At 36.0% G+C, this 17,202-nt stretch overlaps 2 protein-coding genes across 2 annotated transcripts; both read left to right on the top strand.

Moving 5' to 3' along the window:
* Positions 1–5,609: 5,609 nt before the first annotated feature.
* Positions 5,610–10,468, top strand: Asdurf (ASNSD1 upstream open reading frame). The gene is made up of 4 exons (XM_027925029.3): positions 5,610–5,785; positions 7,891–7,944; positions 9,349–9,424; positions 10,386–10,468. Exons 1-4 carry the CDS (start codon positions 5,678–5,680, stop codon positions 10,454–10,456), a joined length of 309 nt encoding a protein of 102 aa, XP_027780830.1. The 5' UTR covers positions 5,610–5,677; the 3' UTR covers positions 10,457–10,468.
* Positions 10,469–10,475: 7 nt separating this feature from the next.
* Asnsd1 (asparagine synthetase domain containing 1) lies at positions 10,476–14,222 on the top strand. The gene is made up of 3 exons (XM_071618993.1): positions 10,476–11,927; positions 12,205–12,386; positions 13,858–14,222. The coding sequence occupies exons 1-3, from the start codon at positions 10,476–10,478 to the stop codon at positions 14,135–14,137; spliced, it is 1,914 nt and encodes a 637-aa protein (XP_071475094.1). The 3' UTR covers positions 14,138–14,222.
* Positions 14,223–17,202: the final 2,980 nt, after the last annotated feature.

Here is a 17,202-nt window from a genome sequence, read left to right as displayed (position 1 = left end):
ACTAGGGCTTGAACCCAGGACCTCATGCATCAAGCTGCATTCCCAGCCATTTCTATTTTATTTTGAGACAGAGTCTTGCTAAATTGCTATGTTGTAAGGTTGGCCTGGAACTCTTGATTTTTCTCCCTCAGCCTCCCCAGTAGCTGGGATTATGGTGTGTGCTGCAGCATCTAACCTTCTGCATGTTTTAAAAGTGTCAAATTACAAATTTGGTACAACAAATGCCTAATCACTATTTGCTTACTCCGCTGATATTAAAGGTTCAATAACTACTTTATTTAACTGACTCAACCATGTACCATGATCTAACTCACAGAGATGGCTGTATTTAATTTTGCTTTTTCAAAAATGTAAACCAGGGTAGGGGTTGTGGCTCAGTGACAGAACACTCGCCTCACATATGTGAGGCACTGGATTCAATCCTTAGCTCCACATAAAAACAAATAAAGAAAATATATTTTTTAAAATGTAAAATAAAACATTTTAAGCGTGTTCTTAGTTGTTTGGACATTCAGAGGACAGTGGCATCCATGTGGCAGAGTTCAAAAGAAGATAAGATAATTTTGATAAACAGACATGTAAAGGTATGTACGGCAAGTACAGGCAGCTTGTAAAGCATCTTTCACTAGTGTCATTCACAAGCCACACTGACTGCTAGATTATAAGACAGAAACACCAATAAGAACTCTTTGAATGGAGGTAGGAGGAGAGCAGAGTTGAGACCAGGATAAGAAACGTGAGGTGCCTGGGTGGAAAATTCAGAGAGACACACACTTGCAGGACCTGAGAGTGAGTGCATCTTTAAATTTTGCACCCTAGGCACACACTCATCTCATCCTAAGCCCCTGACCTTACCAAAGCCCCAAAGCGATTGTGGCTACAGGATCAGGTACAAGGGTCCCTAATCTTCACATTCCACAGCTAAAGCTAAACTTCAGTATCAATTTTATCTCAAACAGAAAACATCTACTCACCTCTAGCCCAGTCCTTGGAGATTCTAACTTCTCCCTTGAAGGGGCCAAGACCAGCCCAGTGTGCTTTATTATTAGGGCAAAGTCCCTGCATTCTCCCCTCAAACTTCTGTGATAAGAACCGGGTCGTCCCTCTCTCAAATCCTCCAAACATCCTTGTAAACACCAGACCAGTATCCAGGCCCTCTACCTTCTGACAGAATTCCTTAGATTGTGGTATTACCTTTGCCCTGCTGGTCTAGCTGCTTAAGAGTCTGTGGTTCAGTCTATTTCTTTACAAGTGGATCTCAGTATTTTCTACCCTATCAGAGTTAATAGAACCATCAAATCATTGTGACAACCAAAAATGTCTTCATATATTTTTTAAATCATCAGCTAGGGATACCCCTAGCCTTGGTGAGAATCATTGGAAGAAAAGACATATCTTCAGTAAGAAACAAGTCAAGAACTTCAAAGCCTGGATTTTTCTGTTTTAATGATTCATAAACCTTGTTTGTGTAAAAATTATCTAGGATAACTGCTGATCTATTTAACACACATTCTTGTAAAGCTTAATATGTGCCTGAAACTATTAAAGAACTCCCTATCAATATAATCTCATTTAAATCCTCACCATAACACTTTGAGTTAGGCACTGTTATTACTCCCATTTTATGGATTAGGAAACTGGGACTTGAGAGATTAATGATTTACCCAAAGTCACACATCACATAAATGTAGAAGCTAAAATTCAAACCTAGGAGTTTTGAATACAGGGTTAATGGTAATAAGCACTATTCTATAAGGCAAACAACCAGATCCCATGCCCCCCCAAAAAAGACTAGGAAGTCTGTATCTGAATAAGACTTCCGGGTGATTTTATATATGAGAAGGGCACTCACCTATGGACTGATATTTGGGAACCACAGAACTATACCAGACTTCATTTGAGAGAGACAGTCAGAGGACAAATCTACATTGGAGTATACTGAAAAGGCATGGAAGAATAATAATTGGGGACTGTTCATTCAGAACCTCAGAATACAGACTAATAGCATCATTTTAATACAATGATCCATGATGAACTATATATTGTTGGAATAAAATAAAGGATGTAGCATCACGCACGGGAATACTATAAATAGCATTAATAAACATGAATTATCCTATTAATTAGAATACACAACAGCAATGTATCATGAACAGAGGAAGAATAGCCTAGCTGGTTGTAGAGTGGGCTGTAGAAGGATAGTCCTGCACCAGTTGGGCATGAAAAATAATATCAGCTAACCCCAAAGTGTGAGGTTAAACAGCACAGAACTTGCAGCAACTGAAGAAGTAAATAGAAGCAATTGGATAAACACGAAAAGAAAAAAACTATAAAAATGTAGAAACAGGTTAGCACCATGCCAATATGATCATCATCACTTTGTTTAGTATTGTCATCCTGAGTGGTTCCTTTGAAGAAACAAAAACAACAGAAGAAGGCAAAGTCATAAACAACAACCCACTTTTAAAAGGAAATTAACTGATGTATACCAATAAGCAGTTTGTGGATACTCAATATGGACATAATTGTGAGTCAAAAAAATCAATCAATTTAAACATTAACTATAATTCATACTTTTCTAGCCAGACAATAGATGATGGGGTGCAAAGAGGACTGTATTGGGATGCTCAGTCTCTTTAGTTTTATATATAAACTTCATCTCTAGACACTAGTTAAAAAGATATCCCAATTGATGAAGTTCATTCCAAGGTTTTTGAAAATGGATCCAGAGGTGGTTTAAAAGAGAAATGCCACCAATTTTCATTAATATAACATTTGGCAGTAAAAGTCTTTAAAAAATATTTACCTTGTACCTTAGCCTCCAAAACTAAATGAACTTTTCCAAAATTTCAGCATACTACATAGTTTTTTTTAAGGGCCAATTATATTAAGAAAGGTAAATAAAGTTCACTTTCATCCAACCTCTTCAACTTACTATAACCCCAAGTTTCATTTTTCACTGCTCTTTCATATCCTGGAACTAAGTGATACTTACCTTTAGAACCCCTGTGTCTTTGCAAAACAAGAGTCTTTTCTACTACCCTGCGTTTTTCTATTATATTTTCCCCTAATAGAGTTTCAACTATATTAATTATAACTACATAATTAATACATAATAATTACATATTAATTATAACATTTAACCAATTTAGTAATTTCTATTTCAGAGAGAATTGGATGGATGTTAATAATTGACAATGGTCACATGCAATCATGTTAACAGATTAACCGAACTCCTAAGTATACAACACAACCATCTACCACTATACCCATTCTGTTCATACCTTCTGAAGGTGACAGAAATGAACATGTTCATTAACATGACCCAAAAGGATAGCTATTCTAAGACATATAAAAACAAAAATAAAGTTTTATAAACTTAAAATTATTTTCATAAATGTTTCCATAATCAACTTTATAAATAAACTAGTTTTCTAACACTTAATCATTGACTTAATTCAATATTACCTCAAGGTTTTAAGTTATGGATTTATGTTTAAATTTATGCAGTACTAAATATAATTATTATTGATATAAAAAGTTTATCTGAATGCTCATTTTTTCATAAATTTAAACATTATGAAGCAGTAATACAAACTTGATTAATCAATAAAATAAGTTTAGTAAATTTCAGTAGTGTATCTTTTTATGAGAAAACAAATCTAAATGTTATAAAGTATAAAATATGTACATGTATTTTACTTAACATTGATACATCAGAGAAAAGACATATAATTGCTTTTCTTTATTAAATCAAATTTATTGATTCAATTTCATTTTTCCAAAGATTCACTTTAATTACATAAATGTGATTCTTAAAATGTTTCTGAGCTAGCAGTTTTATAAAAAGAAATTTTTTCCTAAAAGTCTAGCACATTTAAAGTACTGGGGATTTATACAACTGCTTATAAACTCTATAAACCAAAGGCATTTTAAAATAAGGGACATTATAGTAGATTTATTAATACCCTTTAACACAATGAAATATAAAGCCTGTTAAAAGTATAAATACAGAGACACATACAGAGCTTATTGCTTCATTTTTACAACCTCAATCTCAGATTGCAAGAAAAACACAGAAACAAAACTTCACCAGTTCAAATCTTACATAGCTATTCTCCTTCTTAGTGAGTACAAAATTAATTTGAAATCACAAAAGACAAAAAAAAAAAAACTAGGGGCTGGGGATATGGCTCAAGTGGTAGCGCGCTCGCCTGGCATGCGTGCGGCCCGGGTTCGATCCACAGCACCACATACAAACAAAGATGTTGTATCCACCGAAAACTAAAAAAAATAAATAAATATTTTTTAAAAAATTCTCTCTTTCTCTCTCTCCCCCTCTCGCTCTCTCTTTAAAAAAAAAAAAAAAACTAACAAACTGAGTTCACTGGCATCTGGGTTCACTGGCATCTCTCTTCTAAAAGAGACTAGATGTCTGTCATCCAACAAATATCACCAAATGGTTAAACCATAATCTAAAATTCCAATCATTGCCACTGCCTCTGTGGAATAATTTATTAGAAATGTAAAAAAGCAAAAAAAAGAAGAAAGAGGTAAAACAATCAATAAAAAGAAAAAATAAAAAGTATGGATTTTATAATCTTTAGGATTTACTCCAAAAGCCAATAAGATATACCTTGGGCTTACCCCCTGGAGTGCATTCCTTTAAGTCATACAGTCTGGCTTCATCACGAGTCCACTTGACCATCTCCACATAAATTTGATATTTTCAATATTAGAGAATAATTTTCAAAAATCATGTTTCCCATGAAAATATGAAGTTAGCACAGGGCAAAATTTTATTAAACTTATTAATAAAAGATCCAATAAAATGTTAAACCAATTCAAAGAGCATTTACAACTAGGCAGTATGTTAGTAAAGAAATGTTAGTAAGTCACATCCTGTGGTGTTATCTGGTCCACAAAACAAATTATTTGTACTTCACCCAGACAAAAATCTACAAGTTAATCTCTTTCCTTTGCCCTCTTCCTCTATAGTTAATCCCTGCCTGAGTTGGGCTGATTTACTGTCAATAGAAAGTCAAGCCCAGAAGAGCACTGAAAGAACACCCAATAATCTCTTTAGCCTATTTCCAAATTTTGGTCTTTTTTTCCCTCAGAGGATGATATATTGCAAATACTGCATGGGATATACACTAAAAAAAAAACTATTCATTCATCTGAAATTCATACAAAACTATGTTTTAATTTGGCAACCCTAACCACAAGTCGACAAAAACGTATCTGGTCAGTACAGTTTTGTTCCAGCACTGTATGTCTTTAATCTTTACCTTAGCTTCATATCTTTGCCTAGATAATAAACATTAACTGTGTTTCTACTGGGCTACTATTCTTTACATTTACCACTGGGAGGCGCATAACCTTGGATGTGAGGGAGTGAAGAGATCGCAAAAGCGCTTCTACCTCCAGTCCACTAGGGGACGACTCGGGACCCTCGCAGGCTCCGCACCAGGTTCTGCGGTTTTGCACTCGAAGTAGCTATGCGCATGCGCATAGATACTTTTGGGCCAGACCTGGTCTGCGCGTGCGTCCGAGTGCAAATGACATTGGTAGGATTCAGAAGGGAGATGGAGGGGGGGGGGTGGAGCCTCTGAGAACGCGCACGCGCCGTGTTTGGGACTAAAGGCGGCTGACGCTTCCAGTGTGCATCCTGCATATGCTGCGCGGCGTGGAGATGCCCATCCGTGGGACGCGGTCAGACGATAGCGCTGTGTTGGTTTCCACCGATAACTCTACAGCACAGAAGGAGGAGCTTAGCAACAAGGTGAGCATGGGATGCAACGAGAAACTTCGGGGCCCAGGACCTGGCGTCACTGGGCCCCAGAGATGGTCTGCCGCGGGCAACCTGGGGACTTGGCTCCACCTTAGCTTTACTGCTCTGCTTTGTTCTTCTCATTCGTAGCACTTGACAGCTGCAGTTAATCCTTTCCTGAAATAGTGGCATTAACTTAAGGGAGAACTTGAAACTTGCCTTGAGACTAGACCCAGGTGAGGGTCACATTGGGGCGGAGGTTTTGGTTGATTTTTGCCCCCTTGCTCATTTTAAACCAGCCAAACCTCAAATCTGTTGGGCCACGAATATTCTCCACCCAGTTATCCGTGCCAGCAAACTGGGAGTCATCCTTCATGTCCATCACGAAGACCTATATGTTCTGCCTCTGAAGCTCATTTTAAACATGCCCCTTTCATCTCAGTGCTTAGTACACTCTTAACGCCACCGAGCAGCCACCTTCATATCCTGTCGGGACCCCAGCAAAGGCTTACTAAGGTATCTCCTCCTCTCAGTTGTTACTTTTTCTTACCTAGATTATAACATGCGTCTGATTGTCACTTCTCTCCTGAGAAAAAGGGGAAGAGGAAGTCAACATAGCATTAATCTTAACTGCCATAAATAGACAAAATCTTCAAACCTCCATGAAGAAGAATAGGTATAGCCTCTCACATATTAAGTGTCCTAGATTCTACTTGGTTCTGCCCCAAACTACCAGTGACATGTTGTGCAAGTGTCTTTTATCTCCCTATATCAGTATCCTTCTTTGACATAAAAACTATATCTGCCATTCCTAAAATAAATGGGAAAGTACTGTACAAGCAAACTAAATTCTGGAGAAGATTGTACAGATTTTGCCTCGGAATTTAATTCAATCTAGTCCACACCTCTGTCAATTGTGGAGACAGGTGCACATTCATAGTGGTAGGGATGATTTTTCAAAATATAGCACAGACTGATTGTTACCATAGTAAGCCATTTACTACTGATGTAGTTACTGAAAAGAGTTTAAAAAATATTTGTTTTTACTTAATTGAGCTGTCTTCTACTGATTAAAATGTGTAGTCTAGTTCAACAGTGCCAACACTGTGCTTAGTCTAATATCCAAAGGGGAATGATTCAATCACAAAAGTGATAACATCATACTGCCCCAGATAGGGCATTTAGTACTATTTGGTAGATCTAAATGTCTGAATGTATCATTTAGTACATAAGTTGATAAATATGGAAAATGGAAAACCCCAAGATAGTGTAGCCTGGGGAAAGGAAAGAAAAAGCCATACATTGATAACTTTCATCTCTTTGAGATAAATCCTTTTTAGATGCTGGCCACTGGTGGGGAGAAAGTGTTTCATGAAATCTAGAATGATAGTCTCTAGGAAACACTAATCTCTTCCAGATAAATCCTCTCCAGGCGCTGGTCACTGACCCCCCAACCCAAAAATCCAAATTCCTGAGTACCCAAACTGACACACTCATTAAATTACCTCTCAGTATAACTTATATAAGTCTAAACTCCTCCTTTGGCCAGTGGCTCATTTTCCACCAGGAAAATGGGTCCATTCCTGTGGGTATAATCCATTCCTGAACAAAAGGCTGAAGTGATCCTTGAAGTTTGCGTCCAGTGCAGTCCTTTTTTGCTAACATAAGTCATGAAAAGCACTAGCAATTAGAAAAAATAGTCCACCTCTTATTCCATTTTTTTAAGCTAACACATAACTTTTAAAAGTTAATCAAAAGATTGGTATTACTTTTGGTGCATGTTGCCTGTTTTTAATAAAAGGTATAAACTGTGTTTAGTAAACTGACCATTGGCATGAATGCTGCTTACTAAAATCAACTTCTCTGTCTGAACTCATTGGGTTACCTAACTCTTGGCAGATAAAACCACTGTTTCCTCCTCTTTTTCCTACCTGTCTCCCCTCATAGACTGCTGTTGGAAAGAACCTATATATTTACAGATTGCCCATTTGGACAATTAGTATGTGATAGCCCCTTATCCTAGCTCATCTTTCAAGTTTTAAAAGAGTCACTTCACGGACTTTATTGAGCAAACTTTGAAAACCTCTGATTTAAAGAGTTTTTCTTTATTTCAATAGATTAAAGAACAAAAAATTGTTGTGGATGAACTTTCTAACTTGAAGAAGAACAGGGTAAGTTATTAGAGGAATTCTGAATAGTATGTTGCGGGGGGGTGGGATTGAATATTTGTATTAACTATATAATAAAGTTATAAGAATTATGTGTAAGAATTGCATCTGGCTGGGTGCGGTGGCACATGCCTATAATCCCAGCAACTTGGGAGGCTGAGGCAGGAGGATCGCAAGTTCCAGGCCAGCCTCAGCAACTAAGCAAGGGCCTAAGCAATTTAGTACAATCCTGACTCAAAATAGAAAGAGCTGGGGATGTGGCTCAGTGGTAAGGCACCTCTGGGTTCAATCCCTAGTAACAAGAAAAAAATAAAAGAATTCTATCTGTGTAAGATTTCAGCATCTTTTTAAATTGTAAACATATTCCTAGTTTGGGCTTTTTTTTTTTTTTTATGTGTATATAGATAGATTTCATAGTTGAAGATATTTTCCCCTGTCATATTATCATTCACATTATCATTGGAACAAATGTCACTAATTGTACTTTGGTATCTTGGAGCTACAATCACCAGTGATCTTATTTTGTACTTGAATTGGTGTTTTCTTTTGAAGCAAATGATCTTTAAATATGTTGAGAAGAGGGGATACTGTTCCTTTAAATGATTGTAGAAAACTGTTAACAAAAAAGGATAAATTGCTTCTCCTTCCTCCAAAAATTGTAGACAAATCTTGTAAATATTTGATATGGTTATTTAATTCCATTTCCATCAACATTCATTAATAAGCATGTATAATTACACTGTGAAAACTCATTTTAAAGTTCAAAAAGAAATGATTCTAAAATTTAAAATGATTTAAAAATTTAAAGCATTTTAAAGATTATTTAATAACTGACAGTTTAGACATTTGTGATATTGTCTCTTGTATGATATTAGAGGTTATGTCAAATTAATGCAAGCTTTCTGGAGGAAAAATTGATGGGATGTAGCAAAGCCTTAAAAGTGTATAACCCAGCAGTTCTATTTGTAGTAATTAATACTTAAGACAACAATGGAAGCACACAAGAATTTACTTTAGCATTAATTAGTGAAGAGCTGGGAATACTTTATTAGAGGACTAAGCAAATAAACTATAGTATGTTTTACCATATAATATTGTAAAAGAACACTTATTGATAAGAAAATATTATCAATATTTTCTGATAAAGTAAATAATAAATGTGTAGTTTGGTAGGAGGCTTTTTAAAGAAAATGGTATTGTATACACAGAGGGAAAAAAATTTTACTTCAGCATAAATAGTATCAATGGTGTGGTCGCATACCTTTATTTGTTCATTTGTTTTTGCTTAAGTATTAGTCTTAACATTTTATTCCTGAAATTCAAGAATAAGTTATAATAGCATCCAGAGTTTTCACATCTACTCTTTTTAGATCAAATCTTAATGTTAGCCTAAATTATGTTTTGCAGAAAGTATATAGGCAACAACAGAACAGCAACATATTCTTTCTTGCAGACCGAACAGAAATGCTTTCTGAAAACAAAAGTAAGTTGTTGAGGTTTTTTTCCTTTGTTTGTTTGTTTGTTTGTTTTAGTGTTTTGTGTGGAAAGGCACAGAAAATCTTTTGTAGGTTTTCTATGAAAATTCATAATGATGCCTCAATTAAATTATATACAAATGTTTAGATATATGTCTAAAGGTTGATAGTGATTTCTTTCAAGTTATCTTTCCAAATATAGTAACAAAAAAACCCATAAGATGTGTTGGAAAGCAGTAGTTATTAACATGTACTTAAGAATTTGAGAGATCTATGTAGGAAAAACCATTATACCATTTTCTCCCTTTGTTACTGTGAGGTCAGGCAGCGGCGACCAAAAGGAGGCAGATTTAAAAAGGCTGCTGATCGAGGCTTTATTGAGATTTTGCTCCTAGGCGAGACCCTCAGACCAACAGGGTGGGTCTGAGGAAAAGTGGACAGCTTGACTGGACTGGAATTTTTATTGGGATTAGGGCAGGAAGGGAGGGTTTGGGACAGGAAAAGGGGATTTTTAGAGTCCCTTGTCCTACTGGGGTTGGTCTAGGGGAGCTGGCCAAGATCCAGGATTGGCCAGGAGACTCCGCTGATTGACAGGTGGTTGGGTCAGCAACTGATTGGTGGTTCTTTTACGCGCAGGTTGCTTGGTGCTTTGTTCCTCAGCCACCTCCATCGACCTAACAGTGACTTTTGGTGAAATACTTTGATCCTCTAAGGTCTCATGGGGTTTAAAATAAGATTGTATGTAAAAGTGCTTAGCCAAATGCCTGAACTAAAATAAGCACTTATTGTACACTATTTCTCTGAAAGATCAACATGCTTTGTTATAGCCCATTATAAATTATTATTGGCCCTCACACAGTATGTGTACTTGTTTAGTTTGATCTTGGTAAGTAGCCTGTGTTGGCTTATGAATTATTAAGTAAAAGTTCAAGAATTTTACTTAATATTTTTTCTTTCTCCCTTCCACAGATATCTTGGATGAACTGAAAAAAGAATACCAAGACATAGAAAATTCAGAGAAAACTAAAATCAAGAAATAGTCACGTTGATTTCATAACAATGTGTGGCATCTGTTGTTCTGTAAGCTTTTCTGCTGAGCATTTCAGTAAAGATTTAGAAGAAGATTTACTGTACAGTCTTCAGCGACGGGGCCCCAATAGTGGTAAACAGGTTTTAAAGTCTGGTGTTAACTACCAGTGTTTATTCTCTGGTCATGTCCTTCATTTGAGAGGTGTTTTGACTGCCCAGCCTGTAGAAGATGAAAGAGGTAATGTGTTCCTATGGAATGGAGAAGTCTTCAGTGGAATAAAGTTTGAAGCTGAAGAGAATGATACTCAGATTATGTTTAATTATCTTTCCTCTTGTATGGATGAGTCTGATATTTTATCACTCTTCTCAGAAGTCCGAGGTCCTTGGTCTTTCATATATTATCAAGCATCTACTCATTACTTATGGTTTGGTAGGGATTTTTTTGGTCGCCGTAGCTTGCTTTGGCATTTTAGTAATTTGGGCAAGAGTTTCTGCCTCTCTTCAGTGGGCTCCCAAAAATCTACAGTGGCAAATCAGTGGCAAGAAGTTCCAGCATCTGGAATTTTTAGAATTGATCTCAAATCTACTGCCATTTCTAGATGTGTAATTTTAAAATTATATCCTTGGAAATCTGTTTCTAAGGAGAATGTTATTGATGAATGTGTTAATAGACTGAATCAAATTTCAGCAGACTTACCAACATTTGTGTCAGTAATAGCAAATGAAGCCAAACTATATCTTAAAAAACCTATTGTTCCTTTAAATATGATATTGCCACAAGCTACATTAGAAACTCAATGCAGAAACACTTCCAACATTCCACCTACAAGAGAGACACTTCAGGTCTTTCTTACAGATGGACACACGAAAAAAGTAGTTCAGCAGTTCATTGATGTCCTAAGTCTTGCAGTCAAGAGACGTGTCTTGTATTTACGAAGGGATGAAAACCTGGTACCAAATGAAGTTTCAGAACTTTGTAATAAGAAAGCAAATGTTGCAATCCTGTTTTCTGGAGGCATCGATTCCATGGTGATTGCAACCCTTGCTGATCGTCATATTCCTTTAGATGAACCAATTGATCTTCTTAATGTAGCTTTCATGAGTAAAGATAAGATCTTACCAACTAGCTTTAATAAAAAAAGAAGCAAACAGAAAAATTACTGTGAAATACTTTCTGAAGAATTCTCTAAGAATGTTGCTGTTAATAGTCCTGATGATGATAATATACCAGATAGAGTCACAGGAAGAGCAGGACTGAAGGAACTGCAAGCTGTTAATCCTTCTCGAATTTGGAATTTCATTGAAATTAATGTTACTCTAGAAGAACTCCAAAAACTGAGAAGAACTCAAATATGCCACTTAATTCAACCTTTGGATACAGTTTTGGATGATAGCATTGGCTGTGCAGTCTGGTTTGCTTCTAGAGGAACTGGTTGCTTAGTGATACAGGATGAAATAAAATCATATCAGAGTAATGCAAAGGTATGGTTCATTATTTCTGCTTTTAAGAATTTTTGAGCCTAATTTTGACCCTTAAAGCTTTTGGGCATTTAATGTTGCAAGAATATAGCATGTTTTAATTGTATTTAAACTATAATATAGTGGATGTGACTTCTTAATAATTGAGCATATCTTACTATTTTCTGACTTTAATTTTTCTCTAAAAATGTTATCTTTATGGCTATAATTTTTAAGCTTTTATTTTATTGTATTGTATAGTAGGCCATATTTTCATATGGAGTTCTTTAAACTTCTATAGGTTATTCTCACTGGAATTGGTGCAGATGAGCAACTTGCAGGTTACTCTCGTCATCGTGTCCGTTTTCAGACACTTGGACTAGAAGGGTTGAATGAGGAAATAGCAATGGAACTGGATCGAATTTCTTCTAGAAACCTTGGTCGTGATGACAGAGTTATTGCTGATCATGGAAAAGAAGCAAGGTATTTCTCATTAGTTGAGCATTATAAGGTGTTTGGGTAAAAACAGTAGACTATAAAAGGAGACTTTTAAAGTTTATATGGAGATTGTTCTATGAATGAGGGAACAGCAGTAATGTCTTGGCTTCATTGTTACAGACAGTCATGAGCAAAGCTGGGAGGGGCCAGGGAGCAGTTGTTTTCCAGAACTCTTTCTCCAAGAAATGTCTTTTCAATAAAGTTCCAAGTGATTTGGTTACTTTTAAGACTGACAAAGAGACTAAAAGTAAAACAGATAGTGTAAGACCAAGAGAAGGTATTTAAAGAGGTTTGTTTTGTTTTAAACAAAACCAGTATAAAGTACAAGCTCCTGCCCCCAGACTTTTTTCTCCAGTGATAGAGAATCTGGCTTTGTCTCTCTGGATGGATCTGCTTGTATCCCTATATATTTGAGTGTTCAGTGTTTCAGTGGTGGTCCCAGTACTAGATTTCCCTCTATGGTTCTATGATTGTTTTAAAAAACCCAGTTTAGTCACATTGCAGATTACTTAAAACCTTCAGAGACCAAGGTACTTTCTAAAGAGTAGAATTCTGTTTAAGTAATCTACTGTTTTATAGTCTACTGTTTCATCTGATAAGAGTAGTTAATTCTAATGGCCCAGTATAAAAGTATCATGTTGCATTAATATAAGAGTATAAATGAAAAGTGTTTAAAACAGCTAAAACAGAATTATAACAAATACAAATTATAGTGGTTAGAGCTAAATAATTATGTATCTTTAAATACATAGTAATAGTAATCTGTTTGATTAGTCTGTATATGTATTTTTGAAGTTAGTTCATTCTTATATCCTACATAAAAAAAAAAAAAAAGCCTGTATGCTTTCCCATCCTTCTACTAACGGTAGGTAAAAAATATAATAAAATATGAACACTAGTGTCATCATACTGCATTTTGAGAAATTGGTAGGAGTGGAGAAAGGGATGTTAAAATATTGGAAACAAACTAAAAAGCAATCAAAAATTTGTGGGGAAATAGAGAAGTGTAAAGGCAGAAAGTTTTTTTTTTTAATCTAATATTTTGTTCTGTTATACTAATTTGTCATCATTTGAACAGTTTAAATGTAATTAAACAATTTGAATACCATAAGTGAGTGTTTTTTGAGTCCAAAATTGTGGAGCCCTTCTATGTTGGTTTTGTATCCTTAAAATTCAGTTTATTTAGAAATGGTGAAGATCAAACACAGATGAGAATGAGTAGTTAACTGAGATCATGCTTGTTTTCAAGGCATACCCAAGATAACTTTGTGAAACAATTTGAAGTTGTTTCTTTATCTAATTTATTTGAGACATTATTTAGTAACGTGTATTAAAATTGTCACATTATGAAATACTTTTTTAATGTGGTTAAATATTAGTCATAAAATTATATGAATAATCTTTAACAGATTGATTTTATTTTTATACAATTTCATTGTTTATCTGTTTATTTTAGATTTCCTTTCCTGGATGAAAATGTTGTCTCCTTTCTAAATTCACTACCGGTTTGGGAAAAGGCAAACTTGACTCTACCCCGTGGAATTGGTGAAAAATTAATTTTACGTCTTGCAGCTGTAGAACTTGGTCTTACAGCCTCAGCTCTTCTACCAAAACGGGCCATGCAGTTTGGATCTAGAATTGCAAAAATGGAAAGAAATAACGAAAAAGCGTCTGATAAATGTGATAGACTCCAAACCATTTCTTCAGAAAACCTTTCTTTTAAAAAAGGAGATTAAATCATAATGTCATAATCACAATGTAACAATATTTTCTGAGTGATAGTTTTATAAAAATAAAATATTCTACTTTATTATTGTATAATGTAGTGATTTTAAGTTTTTTGGGTGAATTTTTACTTTTCCTGTCACAAAGGTCCTAAAACTCTTAGAATTCCCAAACGATGGTAGTGTCTTATTACTTACCCTGAGCCCCTTTTAATCACACTTGTGTTCAGGTGTCTTGTGGTGGGGTTCTCTACATAATCTCAGGATGAGGCTGGCCACTAGAAAGACCACGTATTAGAGAGTCGTTTTGATCCCTGCCTACCAACTTCTGGACTGGGATGAGATAGACTGGAAATAAGTTCTATAAATACTCTTGAAAGATTTGTTGAGGCTGGATGTGATGGCTCAGGCTGTAATATATGTGTAATAAGAATTGTAATGCAAAACAACAACAACAAAAGTATATGTATAAAGACATGAATTGATGTGAACACACTTTATATACAAAGATACGAAAAATTGTGTTCTATACGTGTAATAAGAATTGTAATGCATTCTGCTGTCTTGTATTTAAAAAAATAAAATCAATTAAATAAAAAAAAAGTACAAGAAAGAAAATACAGAACTGAATTCAATAAAGTAGAAAATGATTAACTATGGGGAAAAAAAAAAAAACAGGGCTGGGGATGTGGCTCAGTGGTCAAGTGTCCCTGAGTTCAATCCCTAGTACCCCCGCAAAAAAAAAAAGATTTTCCTGTTTGGAAGTACTGGGAGGATGGCAAGACCAGAGATTCCCCTCACCCCACCCACCGCTGCCAACTCAATGCCTTGCCCTGTGCATCTCTTCCATCTGGCTGTTCCTGAGTTATATCCTTTATAACAAACCAGCAATGTAAATAAAGTGTTTCACTGAGTTTTGTAAGCCATTCTAGCACATTATTGAAACGGAGAAGGGGGTTGTGAGAAGCCCCAGTTTGTAGCTGGTTGGTCAGAAGTGCCGAGGACCTAGGAGCAATCTTCTGGATTTGAGTCCTTAACTTGTGGCATCCATCTGACATTAACTCTGGGTGAGGTCAGGATTGAATTATATTGTAGAATACCCAGGTTATATTCAGAGAGTTGGAGAATTGGTGCGGGAAAAACAAACTCACAACTGATATCCGAAGTGTTGTATGAGAATATAGAGAAACTGAGTTTGTTTTCTGGACTTTTCACGGCAATTATTTTGCTATTGTTATTGCCAGGGATCTTGGTTTAGGTAGGAGTCTGACAGATGAGAGAACTAAGGTTTTGAGAAGCTAAACAATTTGTATGAGATCCACACTAGTGAATAATTCTTTTGAATAATAACATCTCTTTAGATAGCTCATTTTCAAGAACTGCTTCTTTCTAGCACTAGAACTTCTTTATTTAAGTAAAAGGAATTGATTTTTTTTATATATATTCTGGAGACTGGAAGTCGAATATCAAGGTGTCAGCCAGGTTGCTTCCTTATGAGACCTCTCTCCTTGGGTCACAGTTGGGTACCTCCATGTGTCCTCACATTGTGTGTGTGTGTGTGTGTGTGTGTGTGTGTGGAACTTACCTATAGCTAAACCACTCTTCTTTGCAGGGGGTGAGGGGGAATGTCCATCTAGCTATCAAAAGACTTTGTCTCTACCTGTTTTCTGTATCACTAGTTGTTATGGTTTTGATATTAAATGTCCCCCAAAGGTTTATGTGTTAAAGATCTTGGTCCATAGCTGATGGCAGCGTGGAACCTTTAGGAGGTCAGACTGAATGGAGGGAAGTCAGGTCACTGGGGACATGGCCTTGAAGGGGATAGTATGACCCTGGCCTCTTCCACTTTCTTATAACTTCCCAGCAGCCATGAGGGGAACAAGTTTCCTCTACCATGTGCTTCCCACCATGATGTACTGCCTTGCCACAGATCAAAAGGCAACAGGGCCAAGTGACCAAGTACTAAAACCTCTAAAATCATGAGCAGAACTAAATCTTTTTCTCCTCTAAAGTTGTTTATCTCAGGAATTTTGTTACAGCAATGGACAGCTAACAACCTTTTTGTATTTTGGAAACTTTATGCTCTTTTTGATATCTTCAGCCTCTTACTCTCTCAGATCCTTTCTGTCATCATTTTTAATGTTGTAATCTATGTATCAATTTAAATGCACATCCTGATCCTCCATCTTTCTCTACTTCTCGTCTTTTTTTTCTTTTTCTTTTTCTTGGTATTGGGGATTGAACCTAGGGACACATTTTATTGCTGTGCTACATTTCGAGTTTTATTTGAGGGTCTTGCTAAGTTGCTTAGGGCCTCACTAAGTTGCTGAGGCTGGCCTCAAACTTGTGATCCTTCTGTCTTAGCCTCCCAAGCTGGGGGGATTATAGGTGTGTGCCACTGTACCTTGCTTCTACCTGCCATCTCTTGCCTCCCATCCACACTTGCTGTCTTTACACTTTAATCTGTTAAATCCAACCCAACATCCACCCACATTACTCAACCAATTACTCAACATCCACCCACGTTACTCAATCACCATACCAACATCACTGGAAACGGTCCTCAAATTGGGCTGATATCCTTTCTGGATCTGGCCATTCTTTTGATTTTTTTTAAAATCACAATATGAAATTTTAAGATATTGACAAACAGAAGCCTGTCAAAAGCTTTCACATGCTCTTCCTTTATTCCTTGGAAAATGCAGTGGGCAAATCAGTCTTAGATATTACCTGCATAGCTTTCATCCCTCCATCTGAAAGCAGGTAAGTTCAAGAATCTCTATGGTGCTAAGCACAAAATTGACATTGCTTGTGTCAGGAGTAGATGAACTTACGAGGTGAGTCCCATAATCTAGAGTTGAATATGATAATTACCATTATAATAATACAGTACCAAACTAAAAACATCTGTTACATTCTGCTATGTGGCAGGCAACATTCTATGAGCTTTATATGAATTGTTAATAATAATGTAATCAGTAGAACCTCTGTAAGAATTTCTGGGTTATCTGCTTCAGTGTGTGTGTGTGTGTGTATGTGTGTGTGTGTATTTGTGTGTGTACATTCATGCATTTAAT

The sequence above is a fragment of the Marmota flaviventris genome, chromosome 11 (assembly GCF_047511675.1).
Source record: "Marmota flaviventris isolate mMarFla1 chromosome 11, mMarFla1.hap1, whole genome shotgun sequence".
Classification (NCBI taxonomy): domain Eukaryota; kingdom Metazoa; phylum Chordata; class Mammalia; order Rodentia; family Sciuridae; genus Marmota; species Marmota flaviventris.
The sequence above is the reverse complement of the archived record's forward strand: the minus strand, read 5'-3'. Positions and strand labels throughout refer to the sequence as shown.

What these genes read in the sequence shown, in the direction of transcription:
- Asdurf (XM_027925029.3), top strand. Translation starts at nt 5,678, where the DNA reads ATGCTGCGCGGCGTGGAGATGCCCATCCGTGGGACGCGGTCAGACGAT. An exon ending in AGGAGGAGCTTAGCAACAAG is followed by an intron (nt 5,786 to 7,890) that starts GTGAGCATGGGA and finishes TTATTTCAATAG; the next exon opens with ATTAAAGAACAAAAAATTGT. An exon ending in CTAACTTGAAGAAGAACAGG is followed by an intron (nt 7,945 to 9,348) that starts GTAAGTTATTAG and finishes TATGTTTTGCAG; the next exon opens with AAAGTATATAGGCAACAACA.
- Asnsd1 (XM_071618993.1), top strand. Translation starts at nt 10,476, where the DNA reads ATGTGTGGCATCTGTTGTTCTGTAAGCTTTTCTGCTGAGCATTTCAGT. An exon ending in CATATCAGAGTAATGCAAAG is followed by an intron (nt 11,928 to 12,204) that starts GTATGGTTCATT and finishes AAACTTCTATAG; the next exon opens with GTTATTCTCACTGGAATTGG. An exon ending in GATCATGGAAAAGAAGCAAG is followed by an intron (nt 12,387 to 13,857) that starts GTATTTCTCATT and finishes TGTTTATTTTAG; the next exon opens with ATTTCCTTTCCTGGATGAAA.